At 34.3% G+C, this 17390-nt stretch overlaps 1 protein-coding gene across 2 annotated transcripts in view; it reads right to left on the minus strand.

Annotated features, from left to right (window-relative positions):
• Positions 1–17390, minus strand: part of Wdr44 (WD repeat domain 44) — a 79106-nt gene that overhangs the window by 35984 nt on the left and 25732 nt on the right. For both annotated transcript variants that reach the window (XM_074063816.1, XM_074063815.1), the window contains exons 2-8: positions 14733–14766; positions 9275–9349; positions 5545–6181; positions 4885–5015; positions 3720–3815; positions 1651–1787; positions 350–433 (exon numbers count right to left, since the gene is read on the minus strand). In XM_074063816.1, coding sequence (XP_073919917.1) covers positions 350–433; positions 1651–1787; positions 3720–3815; positions 4885–5015; positions 5545–6181; positions 9275–9349; positions 14733–14766 — 1194 coding nt within the window. The remainder of the gene's footprint in view (positions 1–349; positions 434–1650; positions 1788–3719; positions 3816–4884; positions 5016–5544; positions 6182–9274; positions 9350–14732; positions 14767–17390) is intronic.

Raw genomic sequence — 17390 nt, forward strand, 5'->3', positions numbered from 1 at the left:
AACTGACAAAAGAAATAAATTTACTATGAACTGGAATAGTCAGGAAGAATCTCATATAGTTGAGTTTAAAAAGATAAACAGGATAATCATGTTCTTCTAACACTGCTGATATTTACCATCAGAAAAAAAGAGGGATGATGCAAAACTTATTGGTCATTTACTACATGTCAGATTCTTTAAAACAGATCAACACAATCTCAAGGAACTTATAATCAAATCAGTTGGGGGTAAGAAGTAATGGTGGTAGGTGGACTTAAAAACTGGACAGAACGTAGGTTTAAAACAGTTTGGCAGTTATAATTTTCCAATAAATGCTTAAAAAGAAGAAAAGGGAAGCACTGTAACTCACGTTTTCTGTTTCAACCTTCCACCATCAGTATCTGTTGGTTGAGATTGTAACTTTTCTTCATCATCTGACTGTTCTGCGTCATTACTATAAGAAGGGGAAATCATTTTAAAAGAAACCAATTTCTCCTACACTTCTTATACTTACTATATAATCAGCTAGTGAACTATGCTGATAAGTTTTATATAATTTTAATTTAACATGACCCTGAGAACCTAAAGGCTTCAGAAATTAAAGAATACAATGTTTATGCAAGGTACAATGTACAAAATTTATGTGGATGCAATTTATTAACTTACGAAAAACCTATTACAAACAAGGCTTTTGCTGGGCAATGTGCTGTACAGAAAAAATAAAATAATTTGTAGATATCTTCCTCCTGGCTCATGAGTTACATTATATATTATATTTCATAAAAGAGCTCATAGCTGGGCATGGTGGCTCATGCTTATAATCTCAGCTACTCAATAGGTAGAAAAACACCAGTTGGAGGTTACTCTGGGCAAAGGTATAGAGACCTTCTCTCAAAAAGAAAATACGAACAAAAGGGCTGGAGGTGTGGCTTAAGTAGTAGAGCACTTGCTTATTAGCATGTGTGAGGCCCTGGGTTCTATTCCCAGTATGCCAAAAACCAAAAAAAAACAAAAAGGGCTCTTGCTTTCCTAGAAATTATTCCTTAGATTTATACATCTCACAGTAAGTTAATCAACTCACTCTAAAGTCATTTTCTAACTCTACAAAAGCAGTAAGATGCTTATTATAAAGCTGGGATTATAGGGCTGGCGGAGTGGCTCAAGTGGTAGAGTGCCTGTCTAGCAAGCCTAGCAAGCATGAGGCCCTGAGTTCAAGCCCAGTACCACCACCACAAAAAAAAATTAAAAAAAAAAGCTGGGATTATAGGTATGGACTACCATGTTTGGCTAAAGTATGATAAATCTTTTAAATGTGTTGTTTTAAAAATAATATTTTTCTTCAAACCTTCATTCTGATCCTTAAAGCAAAGTTTTGGAAGATGAAGTGTTCACCTCACATGGCTTTCTAGGGTCAATGTTTTTATACAATTTCTAGTATAATATAAATCATTTTAAAAGAAGAGAAGTTAAATACTATAGGATTTAAGATTTATACTATTTTCCCCACAACCATACAGTTTTAACAGAGAAAAAAGTTAAAGAATATATACATTAACTAACTTTAATTCTAGATTAAAGACTGAATGTAATTAGGGACTTTTGTAGTTCAATAAACAGAGAAATTTTCTTCACAGTGAAATACTATACATGATAAGTAACACCAGGCCATACCTTACATACTCTTTTGTCCTTCTCATGATGTGCAGCGTGAGAGGATTAATACCTGTTGGCAATTTCTCTTCAGCAAGACTTAAAGGTATTTCTTCTCCAGTGTCTAGGTTCTTAATCATTACACTGGCTAAAATTTCCTGGGGTAAAAAAATAACACCAAGAGTCAACAAAATCCTCAAAAATTTAAGTTAAGGACCCTCTAGATACATTTACTGTGCACAATATTTTTTAACATCTTTCTTGAGATATAATTCTTATACCATAAAATACATTCACTTAAAGCATATCTCACTCAAAGCATGTAATTCAATGGCTTTTAATATGAGAGTTGTACAACTATTACCACTAAGGACATTTCCATCACCCCAAGAGGAAACTTCCTACCCATTAATAGTCACCATTCATTCCTCTTTCCTCCTGGCCCCTGGAAATTACTAATATACTTTCTACACTAATATCCTTCTTTTTTTGCCTATTCTAGAAATTTCATATAAATTGAATCATATAATAAATAGCTTTTTGTGTCTGGATTCTTTCACTTAGCATACTGTTTTCAAGGTACATCCATGTTGTAGCATGTATCAATATTTCATTTCTTTTACTTTTATGAATAGATCACATTTTTTTTTGGTGCTACTGGGGTTGAATTCAGGGCCTTGTGCTTGCCAGGCAGGCACTCTATCACTGGAGCCATGCCCCAAGTTCTTTTTTGCCTTAGTTATTTTTTAGATAGGATATCGTGTTTTTGCTTGGGGCCAGCCTTGGATAGCGATCCTCCTATATATGCCTTCTTGTAGTTGGGGTTATAGATGTACACCACCATGCCTGGCTTATTTGTTGAAATGGAGTCTCACTAACTTTCTGCCAGAGCCTCAAAACACAATCCTTCTGATCTCCACCTCCGGAGTCACTGGGATTACAGGTATGCACCGCCATACCCCAGGGGTCCGATATTTCACTTTTTATTTATGCATTCATCAGTGATGTACATTTGAATTGTTTTCATTTTTTTCAGGATCTAGTAATTACTTAAATAGTAAATATTTTTTCCTTTTTGTTGTGATGAATGGGGGTACATTGTGGCATTTACACAGGGTTGTTTCCATTTTTGACAATTATGAACAATGCTACTATGACTATCTGTGTACATTTTTTGTGGACATGTTTTCGTTTTGCACAGGAATGGGTTATGGTAACACTGTGCTTAATATTTTAGGGAACTGCCAAACCATTTTCCAAAGTACAATAATTTTTTTACTGCAGTAGTCAGGATTGAAGCCAGAGCCTAGCGCTTGCTCTGCCACTTGAGCTACAGCTGTAGTGCTTTTGTTTTTAATACAGGGTCTTGTTAACTTTGCCTGGGCTGTCCTCAAACTTGCAATTCTCCTGCTTCCATTTTTGGAGTAGCTGGGATTATAGGTACGTGCCACCATGCCTGGCTAAAGTATGATAAATCTCTTAAATGTGTTGTTTTAAAAATGTATTTGTCTTCGAACCTTCATTCTGAATAAATTGGCCAATAAATGCATACTTATAATTAAAATTATAAAAAACTATTTTGTTTGTATAAAAACATGTTAGCAAGTTCTTAAACTCACTGTTTACAAAATATGGATTCTGCTTTCAATATATTTACTCCACTATGAAATTGTTTGAAAGGGCAAGTGCACATGATTCAGTATATCGAGGAACCCCCCAAATTAAGACAATCTTCAATTTTTATTTTTAATGTGCTGTTGGGCCTATCAGTAATTTATTACATACTTCAGAAGAACTAGAAGAATTCAAAGTTCCCAACACAGAAATGATAAACACTTAAAGACAGAAACGCTAATTACCTTGATTTGATCATTACACAGGTTCAATTAAAAAGAAAAATTAATTGTGGTAAACTATATACATGGTAAAATTTACCATTGTAACCATCTTTAAATGTGTAGTTCAGGGTCATTAAGTATATTCACATTATTGTGTGATCATCACCACCATCCATCTCCAAAACTTTTTCATCTTCCCATTGTGACTTTTCTATTTCATGTTTTTAAGAACAACAAAAAAACTAATCCTACCTCATCAGTAAGTTCTCTGCCAGAGTTGGATCTAGGTCTCTGAGGGCCCATCACTTCACCTGCTATTGTCTGCCCATCAGGTGCTTTTCCATTCTCCTGAAATGAGAATTTTATAAACAGAAAGTAGACAATCAATTTTTATAAATTTCAATTATTCATCACACACAGTTCTACAGCACTGCACAATTCAGATAATGGAGCCTACTGAAAATTTAAATTGAATGCTCCATTTCAGTCTTTTATTATTCCCAGCATGCTGAGAAACGTAAGATGCCAAAACTATTGCTGTCCATGAAATAATGCCTTAGTAGCCTTAAAAACAAATAAATGTTCTCTTTGACCCAGGCTGAAAAGGAGGTCTCTACTAAGATTGCTATTAATTCAGGTCCTATGTGGATATCTCCAAGGAAGGGGTTAGAAAACTCTCTTCTGTAAATACCCGGCCAGTAAATATTTTAAGCATTTTTGTTCTGTTGCATATCCTTCTACTTTTTAAAACAATGCTTTAAAAATGTAAAGACCATTCTTAGTATAAAAATGTAAACATCATGTTTAGCCTACAAAAAACAGGTTGCTTTTGACCTCTGTTCTAAGGCTTTAACAAGACTATAGTGTCACATTTCCCTTGCCCCACTTCAGCTACCACATCAGTAACCCTGAGGTCCAAAATATGGCTGTGATAAAACATTATCCAGTCTTTTGTACAGCCCCCTGCTTAGTATATGAATTGTTTTATGATTTAGGAAAGGGAACCTATATTAAAAAAATCCCAATTTTGACCAATGGAAGTTAGGTAAATGATGAGAACAGTTGGTATTTATTAATACCAGTTACATTAAAAATAGCAGCATCTGTTCTTTTTAAAATACGTATTACCTGTCACATACTTGGCATTATTTACCTCATTTCATCCTTGCAAGAAACCTTCACAAAAAGTATTTTTCCCATTTTATCAGCAGCGCATCTGAGACTGAGATGCTAAAAAAGCTTACTAAGCTCACCTAGCTAGTTATAAGTAGAGCTAGACGGGGGGAAGTAAAGAGTCCAAGTTTAGGAGACAAGGAACTATTTAGCCTGGAGAAGAAAGAGGGTTCACAATCAACAAATCAGCAAGTTTCACAAAGTTTCTTAAAGCCTATATCAAATATAACAGTAATTCACTAACCTGGGCAGTAACTATTTTATCTCCACTGGTAGCACTTGCCAAATCAAGAGAAGGCTGGGAATCTCTAACTGTACTCTCTGAAGCCATGTTTGTAGTTAGGAGAGAATCAGATGTAATATTCTCTTTGGGTACTACAACAACAATAATGATAATAGTGATACAAGTAACAATGACAATAACAACAATTGGCATTTATATAAGAGCTTATATATTCCTTAAAAGTGCTTTAACATTCTTATCAACCCTGTGAGGAAAGTGATTTTATTACTCTTGTTTTCTATATGGAGCACCGTGGTTCAAAGAAGTTATTTAACTTCCTCAAGACTATATTGCTAATACATTAAGAGATTCAGGATTTGAATTCAGACCTGAAGTCTCCAAATCACATGTTCTTTTCACCACGTCACACTGTTTCTCAGACGGTAACATATTTGAAAGTTTGAAGTCTTGCTGAAATGCTGAATAATAGTAATATAACTTAACATCAATGTAAGATTTTTTACTTTTTGCCTATTTACTCAAGAAATAATTTATATAACTTGGTCATGAGTGTGGTTTTATATAGCATAATTTGTGGTTTTATATAACAAAAGCAGAAAGTTAAACACTTTCAACTTCCAAATCTCTTCACAAAATGGTTATTTCTCAATTAATACTTGCCATCTACATCAGGTGTTTTAAGAGCCTCAAACTCCAGTTCACTTTTCTTTTTTCGTGGTGGTGGAGCAGGTCGAGATGGAGGTGGGGGTCTAGGAGGTGGGAAATTAGCTGGAGGGGGTGGGCGTGCTGGAACAGGCTTCTTTGTACTAGCTACTATATCAGGTTCTGGAGTAAGGTGCCTTGGAGGCTTTGCAGGAGCCACTTCTTCCACAGCAGCAAAATCTCTAGTAGATAAAGTGTTTGAGGTTGCAGGATCTAGGACATCATTTTGTTTGACTTCCACTGCTTCCTTGTTCAATACATCTACTTCCATTTCAGGAACATCGAGCTGCTCAGTTGAACTTACTTCAGTTAAATTAGTGGTTTCATCTTCTGCCTTCTCACAGGTGTCAATAGAAGGAAAACATTTTTTTGATTCTAATTCGGTTTCTTCAAATGCACTCTGACTCTCTGCCTTTTTGGAATCTTCCTGTAGTCCTTGATCTATGGCTAACAGTCCAGGTATATAAGTAATATCTGTCCCAACCATGGCAGGACTGGCAGTAGCCTGATCATAGAGTACTTTATCTCTGGAATCCAAAGAGTCACCTTCAAGCTGTAGTACTTTTTGACTCTCCTCAATAATACTTTCAATTATCTAATAAGAGGTTAAAAAGTAGTGTTTTTAGAAATGAAGCTATTTATAAGAACATAACAATAGCTACCACTTATACAGTACTTATAATATTCAGGCAATGTTCTTAATATTTTAATCTTTGCAACGACCTTATGAGATTGTACTACTCCTGTCATCATTTTACAAATGAGGGAACTAAGACATAAAGGGATAAAGTGACTTGTCCAAGGTCACAGAGCTAGTAAGTGATGAAGCTGGCATAAACTCAAGGAGTTTGGTTCCAGAAGCTATACTCCTAAACATTATTAATAGGGAATCTGTGCTAGTACATAGTCACAAAAGTTCATCAATTCTGTAAAATCAAGTTCAAGCCTAAACCTACATTAAGACTCACAATGTCATCCTTCATTTACTTAAGTATGCCAGATTAGTTACAGTAACTGCCTACTGTTTTAGCCTCATTAACCAAACCACGAGAACCAAAAAAATACAGCCAGGCGTGGTGGCCCCCAACTGTAATCCTCGGTATTTGGGAGGCTGAAATCAGAAGAACAGCATTTTGAGGCAGTTCACAAGACCCCCATTTCTAAAATAACCAGAGCAAAATGGACTAGAGCACCTGCTTTGCAATCATGAAGCCCTGAGTTCAAACCTCAGTTCCACCAAAAAAAAAAAAAAAGATTTGAAATAGTGACTGTGTATAACAGAAAGATCCATGTCATAACAAGGATCAAAATGAGATCGAAAATCAAATTCTCTCCTATAGCCATCTCTCATTCTTACTTTCTATTACTGTATGAACAACAATATAAATATAGGGAGTATATGGGCTAGTTCTGCATATTCACTTTCTCCACATCAGATGATTAGTTTCTACAGAGCAAGGCCCATGTTTTCAGCTTCTTTTAACTTTTTTCTGAGGTGCTAGGGATTCAACCTAGGGCCTCTAATATGCTAGGCAAGTGCTCTACCACTAAGTTACACCCCCAGATAACGGAAGGCCTTTAATGAATAATTCTATACATGTTATGTATTTATGTGTGTATGTATTTATTTTTGTAATGCTAGGGATTAAAGCCAAGGCTTTGATCATGCTAGGCAAGTGCTCTGCTACTGCCACATCCCCAGCCTTTTAGCCCCTTCACATGCCCCCATACTACCTATTTAGGGTGCCTAAATCTGTTATTCTTTCTGGGTTTAGGAGGTAAAGAAAAGGGAAAAACCAAGAGAACAATGAGAACCAAGATTTTCATAGAGACGGTCATGTTAACACACTGCTTCAAAAACTCACTGCTTTCCTAGCGATCATACATTAAAATCCAGATCTTTTGGTTTGACATAAGGCATTCCCATAATCTGCCCTAACTAGACTCATCCTCAAACATTCTGTACATTCCCCATCCCCATGCCTCTGGTAACGTCCTCTCTCATCTCTACCTGCTCCAATCTTACCCATTCATGAAGAATCAGCTCAGATGCTACTTTCTCCATGAAGTCATCACTATTCCTATCCCAAGTGGGAAGTAAAGTCTCTTTTTGAGTTCCTATAATAGTTTGGAGGTTTATTTGAATACTTACTACATTTAGTTTTGTGTTTATCCAATTTCCTTTGTGAAAAGGTAAGCTACTTGAGAGAGGGGTCCTGGTCCTGAATATACCCCTACAGTCTTTATCATTAATGCATAAAAGAGTATTAAGCTGCACTTTACTGTCCATAATGTTTTCACTACATTTTAGCTTCTAAACTCTCCTTAAGATCACTTTAAAAAATAGTAATTATAGATAATGTAAGTTACAAGTGGGTAAATAAGAAAAAATTATTAAAAAGGACAACCAATAGTTTCAGAGCAGCCTGAACTACATAGTGAGACCCTGTCACACAAAAAAAGCAAAACAAACAAAAGAAGGAAAGAAAGTTATGGTGGGAAAAATAAACATTTCAAGTTTCAATAATAAAAATGGCCAGAAGCATTGTAATATATTTGTTTGATGGAAATTGAGTATTAAAATGGTGTAGAAATATAAGGAAAGTCTAAATATGGTTAGACTAAAAGGTAGAATGTAGAATTTTATCTACAGTATAATCAGGTAAAAAATACATAAGCAAAGGAGTGAGAAACAGAAGCAAATCCTGAAAAATTAAGGGATTGTTACAGTGTAGAATTGTGAGCAATTTCTTATTTTTCTTTTTAAAAAAGGTTCTATTCCTATTATGTATACTGATGTGTAATAACATCATTTCTCTCAAAGGGGAGTTTTTTTTCTTCTAAGGGAAAAATACGACAAACATTAAAGTATGTAGTCCATTAAATTTCTAAATTGTACTAGGGTAGAACAACAATTTTCCATTGGGAGCAATCTTGCTCCATACACCTTCCCAGACATTTAGACATTTGATGAGATCTGGAGACATTTTTGGATATCATGATTAGGGATGGAAGGAATACTACTTGCATCTAGGTAGGTAGAAGAATCCTACAATGCAAACAGCAGTTCCCCTTCTCCCCACAACAATGAATTATCCAGCCCAAAATGTCAAGAGCCAGTCTTGAAGACAGTCTGGGGTAGAGAATGTGTACTTCTGTTTGCCTCCAGAAACTCCTTGGCTAGAACAGTGCCTACAACACAGAAAACGCTCAAAACTTGTTACATGAATGTATACATACTGAATGAATGACTCTCCTTGAGTTCTATCCTTATACTGTGATCTGCTAATTTTCAAAAATTTTATGTTGTGATCAGTCTTGCTTCTAGTAAAGCAGCCTCTGAAGCTTCATAGACATCATTCTTTAAAAGGTGTTAAGGGCACTGTTATGAGAGTAAGGACTTCTTGGAACCTCTGACTCCTAAAGACATCAAAGTTTGCTACACTGAGCTTTTTAATACCTGTTAACTCCTGGTAGCTATAGATATTGTAATAAAATAAAACTTAAAAAATTTACAAAATATTGTTTCAAGGATACATTACCAATTGGAAGATGAAAATGTCTCCTAAAAAGCCTGATGTGCCTTTAATCATAAAGTTGACAGATTCTAGAAACATTTACCATGTACAGAATACCATATAAATGTGCTATCTGCTATAAATTAATATTGACATTATATCTTTCCAACCTTTTTAGACACATCTTGCTTCAATTCTTGGATAGGGGACTCATCTCCAGTTTTGTATGCTGTGTTCTCTATTTCCTATTTTTAAAAAAGAAAAGAAACAGAGACAAAATGATATCCTTTCTTTAAAAATCTGCTCAAATAAAGGTGCAAATGAGAAAATACACCATTAATGAATAAAGATCTATAAAGAGCTTTGGTATCTGTACACTGATAGATGCCCAGAGATTTTATGCCAATGGGAGTGTAACTTGCGTAAGAAGGCTAACAATGAGCAATTTTGTATTTTTCTACTATAATAGAATATTTACCTTTAAATGCTAAAACTTGCCCAACTTTTTAACATTAAAAAACTGTAATAGACTACAAGAATTTCTAAGTACCTTTGTAGCTAGAGAGAGGATTAAAGATTTAAGCAAAGGCTTGAGTCAAATTTTCTGCAAGGTATTATTCCATAAATGTGCAAACATACAAAAGCATGTAACACAAAAAAACAAATTCAAAGAACAGTATTAAAATTCTACATGCTTTAGATAAAAGGAATCAAGACTTAAAGAGATGTTAAATGAAGCCTCCAAAACAGTAAGATGAAAAACATTAAACTCACCAAAAATACATATATATCTACGTATACATTTATATACACATACGTACATATATATATATATTTGGGAAGTTAGAGAAGGTAGAAATTGATATGGCATTTCTGCTTGGAAAAAATTAAGGTAAAGTAAGACAATGATATTATTTGCAAATCTTAATACAATATTCTTTTCCATCTGAAGTTGTTTTACATTTATAAAAGTATAGTAATTTGAATGCTACTAATGATACTGAGAAAAAAATTCATAATTCTTGGTGTATATTACAGAGTTTATTAGAGGGTCAGAATATGATTATGACAGGCTCCATGAATAAATTCTTACAAAGGTTCCTATAATGGATTTAACATGCTAGTGAAATGTCTGAGGAACTTGGAATATCTTCAATGAAAAGTTGTTTCACTGAATTCCTTTCAAGATTTGGGGAATACTACTCATATAGAATCTTCTAGTGAAAACTTTTTCTCATGGAAGCTTAAATATAAGGTAAAATCCCAACTCTCCTACAGTCCATGAGGGCCTAAAATAACACGGCCCCTTGCCTACATATTTGATATCTCCCTCTTCCACCCTTCTCTGCATTACACTCTAAACAATGGATAGTTTCTTGCCATTAAGGTGGCAGCTCAAGTGATATTTTAAACTAAGAAAGGCCTTCCCTGACCATCTTAAAACTTCTCACTACTTGAAATGACCTTATTTACTTGCTTAATTTTTGTCTTTTCCCTGTCCCACTAGAATGCAAACTGCAAGAGAACAGGGACCTTGTCTGTTGTGGCTACCACTATCCCCACAGTACCTAAAACAGTGCCTGGCACTAAGTAATTATTTGCTGAATCACCCATGCTGTGTTTTTTTCTTTAGTTAATACACACATCTTAAGTTTATATATTCTTTAATTGATTCCTGGTATTAAGCTAAAGAAAATCTAATCAAAACTAATTAGTTAGAGAACCTTGACAAGGTAAGGGAGAGAGAATACTTGAAAGCTGATCAACATTAACAAAAGTCGATGAAAATTGGTAAAAAAAAAAAACAAAAACAAAAAGAAAAAAACCACCTCCAATCATCCTATAGTATTTGCTCATTACTAGGAAAATCAGAAGCAGTTTACAACATAATTTTGTGTGTATTTTCCCTAAATTAAGCTAAGTAAAAATACACATTAATAATTCCTGGACTTCAGTCTGTTTTAATTGAGTAGTTACAAAGATCACAGATTAACATTCTTATACTGACCAAAACTGGGACGCAGTGATTGAACTTCTGTTTTATTTGATTTAACAGAACTCTCTTGGACTTTGAGCTTTTGAAAGATAGCAACTCATAAGGTAAACTGCTAAGTCACATGATTAAAGGAGTGATATGGCACCTGTTGGAGGGCCTGACCTCCACAGAAGTTAATCAGAAGATTCTTTAGTAAAAATAAAACCTCACTAAGAATATATAGTCAATGACTATGACTTTCACTGGGAGAAATCTTACATACTTCTTTGAATACTTCTATAAGACTCTGGGGATAAAGCAATGGAAGCCAAGCACCTGCCTGCAGAAAACCAACACCAACTTAGATACACTTGAGACAGTCATTATTTATTACCTTCTTTTGGAGGTGGGTTGTCCCATTACTAAAATACAGAACTTATTAAGTCCTAGCTTCCCCTCTATCAGGCCATTTCTCTAACCCCCACCTATCATAGTATCAGAAACATGTTTCCTTAAAAGGTAGAAAAGATTATTCAATTTCTGACAATTCACACCAGAGTCATGCACCACTTGTGTTACTAGAGAGCGCTTGTATCCTACTTATGGTACTTGGTTATAAGATTTGGGTTTTTTAAAATTTAAATAAGCATACCCAAAAGTTTGTGAAAACTCATATTCACAAATAATTGATACAGAAGTGATCTATGATGGCAAAAATCTTCATTATTATCTGCTAAAGAACATTAAACTAAAAGCATTAATTATTTAAAAAATCCTTGTCACTTCTAGTTTTTAGTAGTAAGGGAGGGGGAAACTTAACAGTGACTGGATAGACATTTAGAAAATTTAGAAATATGACTTCCACTTTATTTTGCTGAGAAAAACAAAAAGGAAACCCATTAAATAACTGTTGTATCCATCCATCCATCCACCCATCCATTTCTTTCAATGCTATTCCTTTTGTCAGAGTCTCATGTCTTAACATTCTAACTGCCTTTTAACAGCTTTCTTTGCACTTAAGTCTCTTTCCTTCAAACTTTCTACTACCCTTCCACCAATTTTCTTTTCTTAATTCCAGAGAAAAATCATTGACCAGCCAGGCATGATGGCACATAAGTGTAGCCCCAGTACTTGGGAGACTGAAGCTGGAGGAACATGAGTTCAAGGCCTGCCCGGGCTTTAGACCCTGTCTCAAAACAATAAAACAAAAAGACAAAAAAAAAAAAAAAACCCAGATCAACCAAATACACAAACAAAACACCTTGGCCAACACAGCTGTAAGACACACACACAAACTGACTTTTTAAATGTCCTGCTTCAAAATTTTAAAGGCCAAAGTTCTTTACCTGACATCCAAGGTGTACCAAAATCTAGTTCCAATATATTTTTCCAACATTCTACCACTGAAACTTCTACAACTATCATACTAGTATATCATTGCTCCCAACAAATTCCACACTTTCACATATTAATTAGTTCGTACTGTTCCCTAACATACAATGCTTTCCCAGTTTTTCTCATTATACCTACGAAACCTCAGCACAAGTTCCACATCCTTTCTGAAATGTTTCTCTGCTATTCTAGGTAACAGTACTCTCCTATCTGTTATATCTTGCCTTCTGTCCTCCAACATTCTTGTAGTACTTAGTATTTAGTCTGTTCTACAAAAATCAAGATCTCATATATTATCCCTTTGTATAAATGTCTCTTTTGTGAGAATGTAAAATCACCCTAAATCAAGACTATATAAAATCTTTCTTTGTATTATTTAAATTATTCATAGGTATATTGTTGTATATTATAACCTCCAAATATTTATAACATATACTACTACTTAGAAATAAAAAGGAATAAATCATTAATACATGCAACAAATTTGATGAATCTCTATCCTTTAAGCATATCTCAAAAGGTCACATACTATATGATTTCAATTATAGAACATTCTCAAAATTACCAGATTATATAGGGATGGAAAAACAAATTTAGAGATGATGTGGGGGAGCTGGTGAGTGCACAAAGGGTAGAACTTCACCATGACATAGTTCTGCACCTTGGTGGGGGTGGTTATAACCAGACATATACATATGATAAATTGACATATAACTATATACTCATATTATACCAATGCCAAATTCCTGGTTTTGATACTGTACTATCATTAAGATATAACCACTGAGGAAAATGCATGAATACACAGGACCTCTCTATACTGTCTTTGCAACTTTCTGTGAATCTATAATTATCTTGAAATAAAAAAGTAAAAAAAAAATCCAACTTCATATTTATTTACTAAATATGTATACTTGCTATCTAATTTCATTCAAGTTTAGAATCTATAATTATCAGAACAAAGTAAATTCCCCAAAGCTTTGTTAAAACCTAAAAATATCTTACAGCTAAGTGGCTTTAAAAACCTATAGGCATAAAAAGCAATTGCCTCTGGTTATGTAGATTAGAGCTGGGGGAAGTTGGATGGGAGGAAAGGCTACATTTTTAACGATATACTTTTTGTCCCCAGAAAAACTTAACCATATACATTTATTACTTTTTAAATTTATTTTTATTAAATGCTAAGTAAATATAATTTTTATAAGCTGTAAAAAATTATGGTACAAATTTTCTTAAGCACCAGCTTTAGAAAAGAACATGACCATTAGCTTTCAAGTCATTTGTGTACCATTCCCATTTGTGATATAATCTTTCCTCATAAGAGATAACTGTTTATCATTCCCTTGCTGTTCTTTAGTTTTATCATGCTTATATCCCATAATAGTCTATGTTTAAACAACATATTCTTTAATGTGGCATGATTTGCATTTAATATAAATGGAACCATGGGGTATTTTTTTATGACTTGTTCCTTGAAACACTCTGGTATTGAAACCCATCCATGTTATTGTATATAACTAATTCATTCATTTCTACCGCTATAGAATATTCCATATATAAATGTACAGTTTATCAAAGAGACTGGCATCCAATGTGTATAACAGAAGGCAGGTACACTAGAACTGAAAAAAAAGAGCATGTTCAAGATTATATACACAAAAATACATACACAATATATATTTGATGTAAACAATTCTGACTGATGATATTCTTGTACTTAAAATGGTTTGCTTTTAAGGGGCTCAGGTGCAGCTCAGTGGTAGAGTACTTAACATGTGGGAGGCCCTGGGTTTGATCCTCAGCATCACAAAAATAAAAAGCTATTGGTGGTGTAATGTATCAATACCAAACTCTTGCTTGTATACAAGACCAGGATTAACTTTTATTTATAGTGATGGTGTCAATACCTATGCCCACAAAAAGGATACTAGTATTTTGGCTACTCTATTTTTGCCATGCAAGTAGTTCACATCCACAAACACACATAAGTATTGTATATTGTTTTTACTTTGAAAGTTATAAATCAAATAAAAATTAGTGGAAATCTAAAAAATACTCATAGCCCCTTCTTTACAGCACAATATTTAGTTAGGTATTTCTGAAATACCTGATTATACCAGCAGACTATAATGACAATACTGTTGAACAAAAAATAATTTAAAAAGCAAAAGCAAGAAAATGACAAATTACATCAATAGGAAAGCCAATAAAAAAGTGCACATGATTTCTAAAAACATTATCTTTGAGAAAACACAACCTACCTTCAATGATGAAAGCCCAATTTTTCCTGGAGACCTGTTCAGAAACAAAAAGAAGAAGGTAATGAATAAAAGATATAAAAGGGTTTACCCTTTTATATTTATATATTTATATTTATATTTATATCTTTACTTCTATATACTATTAAAGACAAGCCTGCATGCAAGAATGTACATATTTTTTGACTGAAAAGCCTTGTTTGCATATGAAAAATGTGGAAAACACCTAGCTACTTGGGAGGCTATGGGCCTGAGGACTGTGGCTCCAGGTCAGCCCTGGCAAAAAACATTTGAGACCCCATTTCAACCAATAAAAGCTGGACATGGTGGTGCACACCCTGTCACCCCAGTGACAGTAGGAAGTTTGTAACAGGAGGTATGTGGTCCAGGTCACCCTGAGTAAAAAAGTAAGATCCTATTTCCAAAATAACCAGAGGAAAATGGGCGGGGGCCGTGGCTCAAGCAGTAGAGTGCTTCCTAGCAAGTGAGAAGCCCTGAGTTCAAACCCCAGTACCACTGAAAGAAATGTGGAAAACATAAAAAAGTAAAGAAAACTAAAATGATTCATACATAATTTTACCACTTAAGAGATCAGCATCCTTTGTTTCCTTATGATATATAATACAAGCAGCATTGTACAACTCTGTGATAAATTTCTCTAAATGTACAATTGCAGGCCAAAAGAATACAAACTTTTCAGATTATCTGAGAAACTTTAAAATCGCCATCCAGAACAGCTGCAACAAGTTACACTTCCATTGTTCTAAGAATGTCTATTTAATACTGCTGTCAAAATTGGGTGTTATTTAAAATTTTTTAAAATTTGATAGGTAAAAAGTCTGCCTCATTTTTACATTGTACCTCTTTGATTTCTAGAGTGGTGGAACATTTTCATATGCACTAGCTACTTATATTGCTTTTGGAGATAATTATTTTTTATTTCAGCTCACTTTCTGTCTACTGGAGCACAACTCCAAACTCTAGAATACTCTAGGTACAGTAATTTTATAAAGTAACTTTTCACCAGTTATATTCACTCCTTCCCTCACATTTTTTCCCAAATAGGAACATTCTGATATCTGCTTCAAAGTGTAAGAGAGAGAATCACACTTATGGCCATTTATACTTGAGGTTTATACAGTAACAGGTTTAAATAATTAATATGCAATTCTATACTTTTACAAATAAAATTCAGTGATCATGAATGATACAACTTGGGTTGAAAAGCACCTTCAAGACCATCTAATCACATAATCTTTTTCACAGATAAAGAAACAGGTTCCAAGAGATTAACTTTGTCTCAAGATCATATTTAGGGGCAAAACCAAGAGAAGCAGAATCTAACTACCATATTCTTTATATGCCAAACGACACTTAGGATAGGAATCCTAAACATCTACTGAACATTTCTTTTGACACAAAATTACTTTTGAATAATAGAAAATCAATCTCTTTGTTGAACAAACATGTATGGAATGTCTATTATGTACTAGAGATAAGATGAATCAGACAATTCTAGTTTGTTATTTTTTTTAAGGTTATCTAAAACACAAAAAATGCTGCCATAAAATAGTGCCTGTTTAATCACAGTGGTGGGTCAATATAAATTTGTGTTGACAAAAGACAACCCATAAGTGAAAATCTTTTTTGGAAAAGGGTCTTGCTATGTAGCTCAGGCTAAGCTAGAACTCACAATCCTCCTGCCTTAGCCTTCTGAGTGCTGGGATTACAGGTGTGCACCACCATGGCCAGTTCAGAAAGGAAAGTTGTCTATCACAAATTACCTGCTTCCCTTGGCAAATTTATACTGCTCTACAACAAATCCTGTATATCAAGAGTGGACTAAGACTGAGGGTATTCCAATATCAAAAAAAGGAAAGTCAAAAGTTTTAGACAAAATGGATGTCTAAAACAATGTAAGTACAGTCAAAACAACAAAAATAAAAAACAAAAACAAAAAAATTGAAGGGAATTAAATTTCCATGTGGTATGAATTCTGAATGTCAATTCAGGGGAGGGTACCTGCAATAGAGGTATAAAGGCATTAAGAGATAAGATTAAAAAATTAAGCCCCATATGAGAAGGGAACAGTATCTACTCTCCCCATGACCCTCACACCTGAAGAAATCTGGCCAATTTCTTTAGCTGGCTGACACAAAAATAACAAACAAACATGACTAAGGAGCCACAATTATCTCTTGTATTTAACTGGTTTCAAAACAGCACTTTTGGGCTGTCAACTGACAGGATCCAAGTTATTGCCAACTGTTGACATACATGGATGTATTACAGAGTATAAAAAGTAATTACTTCCTTTTGAGACACAAAGGGACACAGTAAAAATAAGCTTTTAAGCAGATGAATTTTGGTTGAATATTATTTCTACCACTTATCTTATGTGTGATCAAATCATTTAACTATTCAGTTTCTCTAAGCCTCTGTCTCTTCTTTTGTAAAAAGAGGTAATACTACCTGTTTAGATTGCTATGAGGATTCAGTGAAAGTACATGGGGCACACAGTCTGCAGCAGTTTCTTCAGCAGCTTTGAACTGCTCCAAGATTCTCAAAGGGACTTTGGCAGTCTGTTAATAGTGGGGGCCTAAGACCAATTTCTGGAACACTGAAAAGGTACCCTACAGCCTGCCAGCCCAGTTAACAAAG

Source organism: Castor canadensis, chromosome X, assembly GCF_047511655.1.
Source record: "Castor canadensis chromosome X, mCasCan1.hap1v2, whole genome shotgun sequence".
NCBI lineage: Eukaryota > Metazoa > Chordata > Mammalia > Rodentia > Castoridae > Castor > Castor canadensis.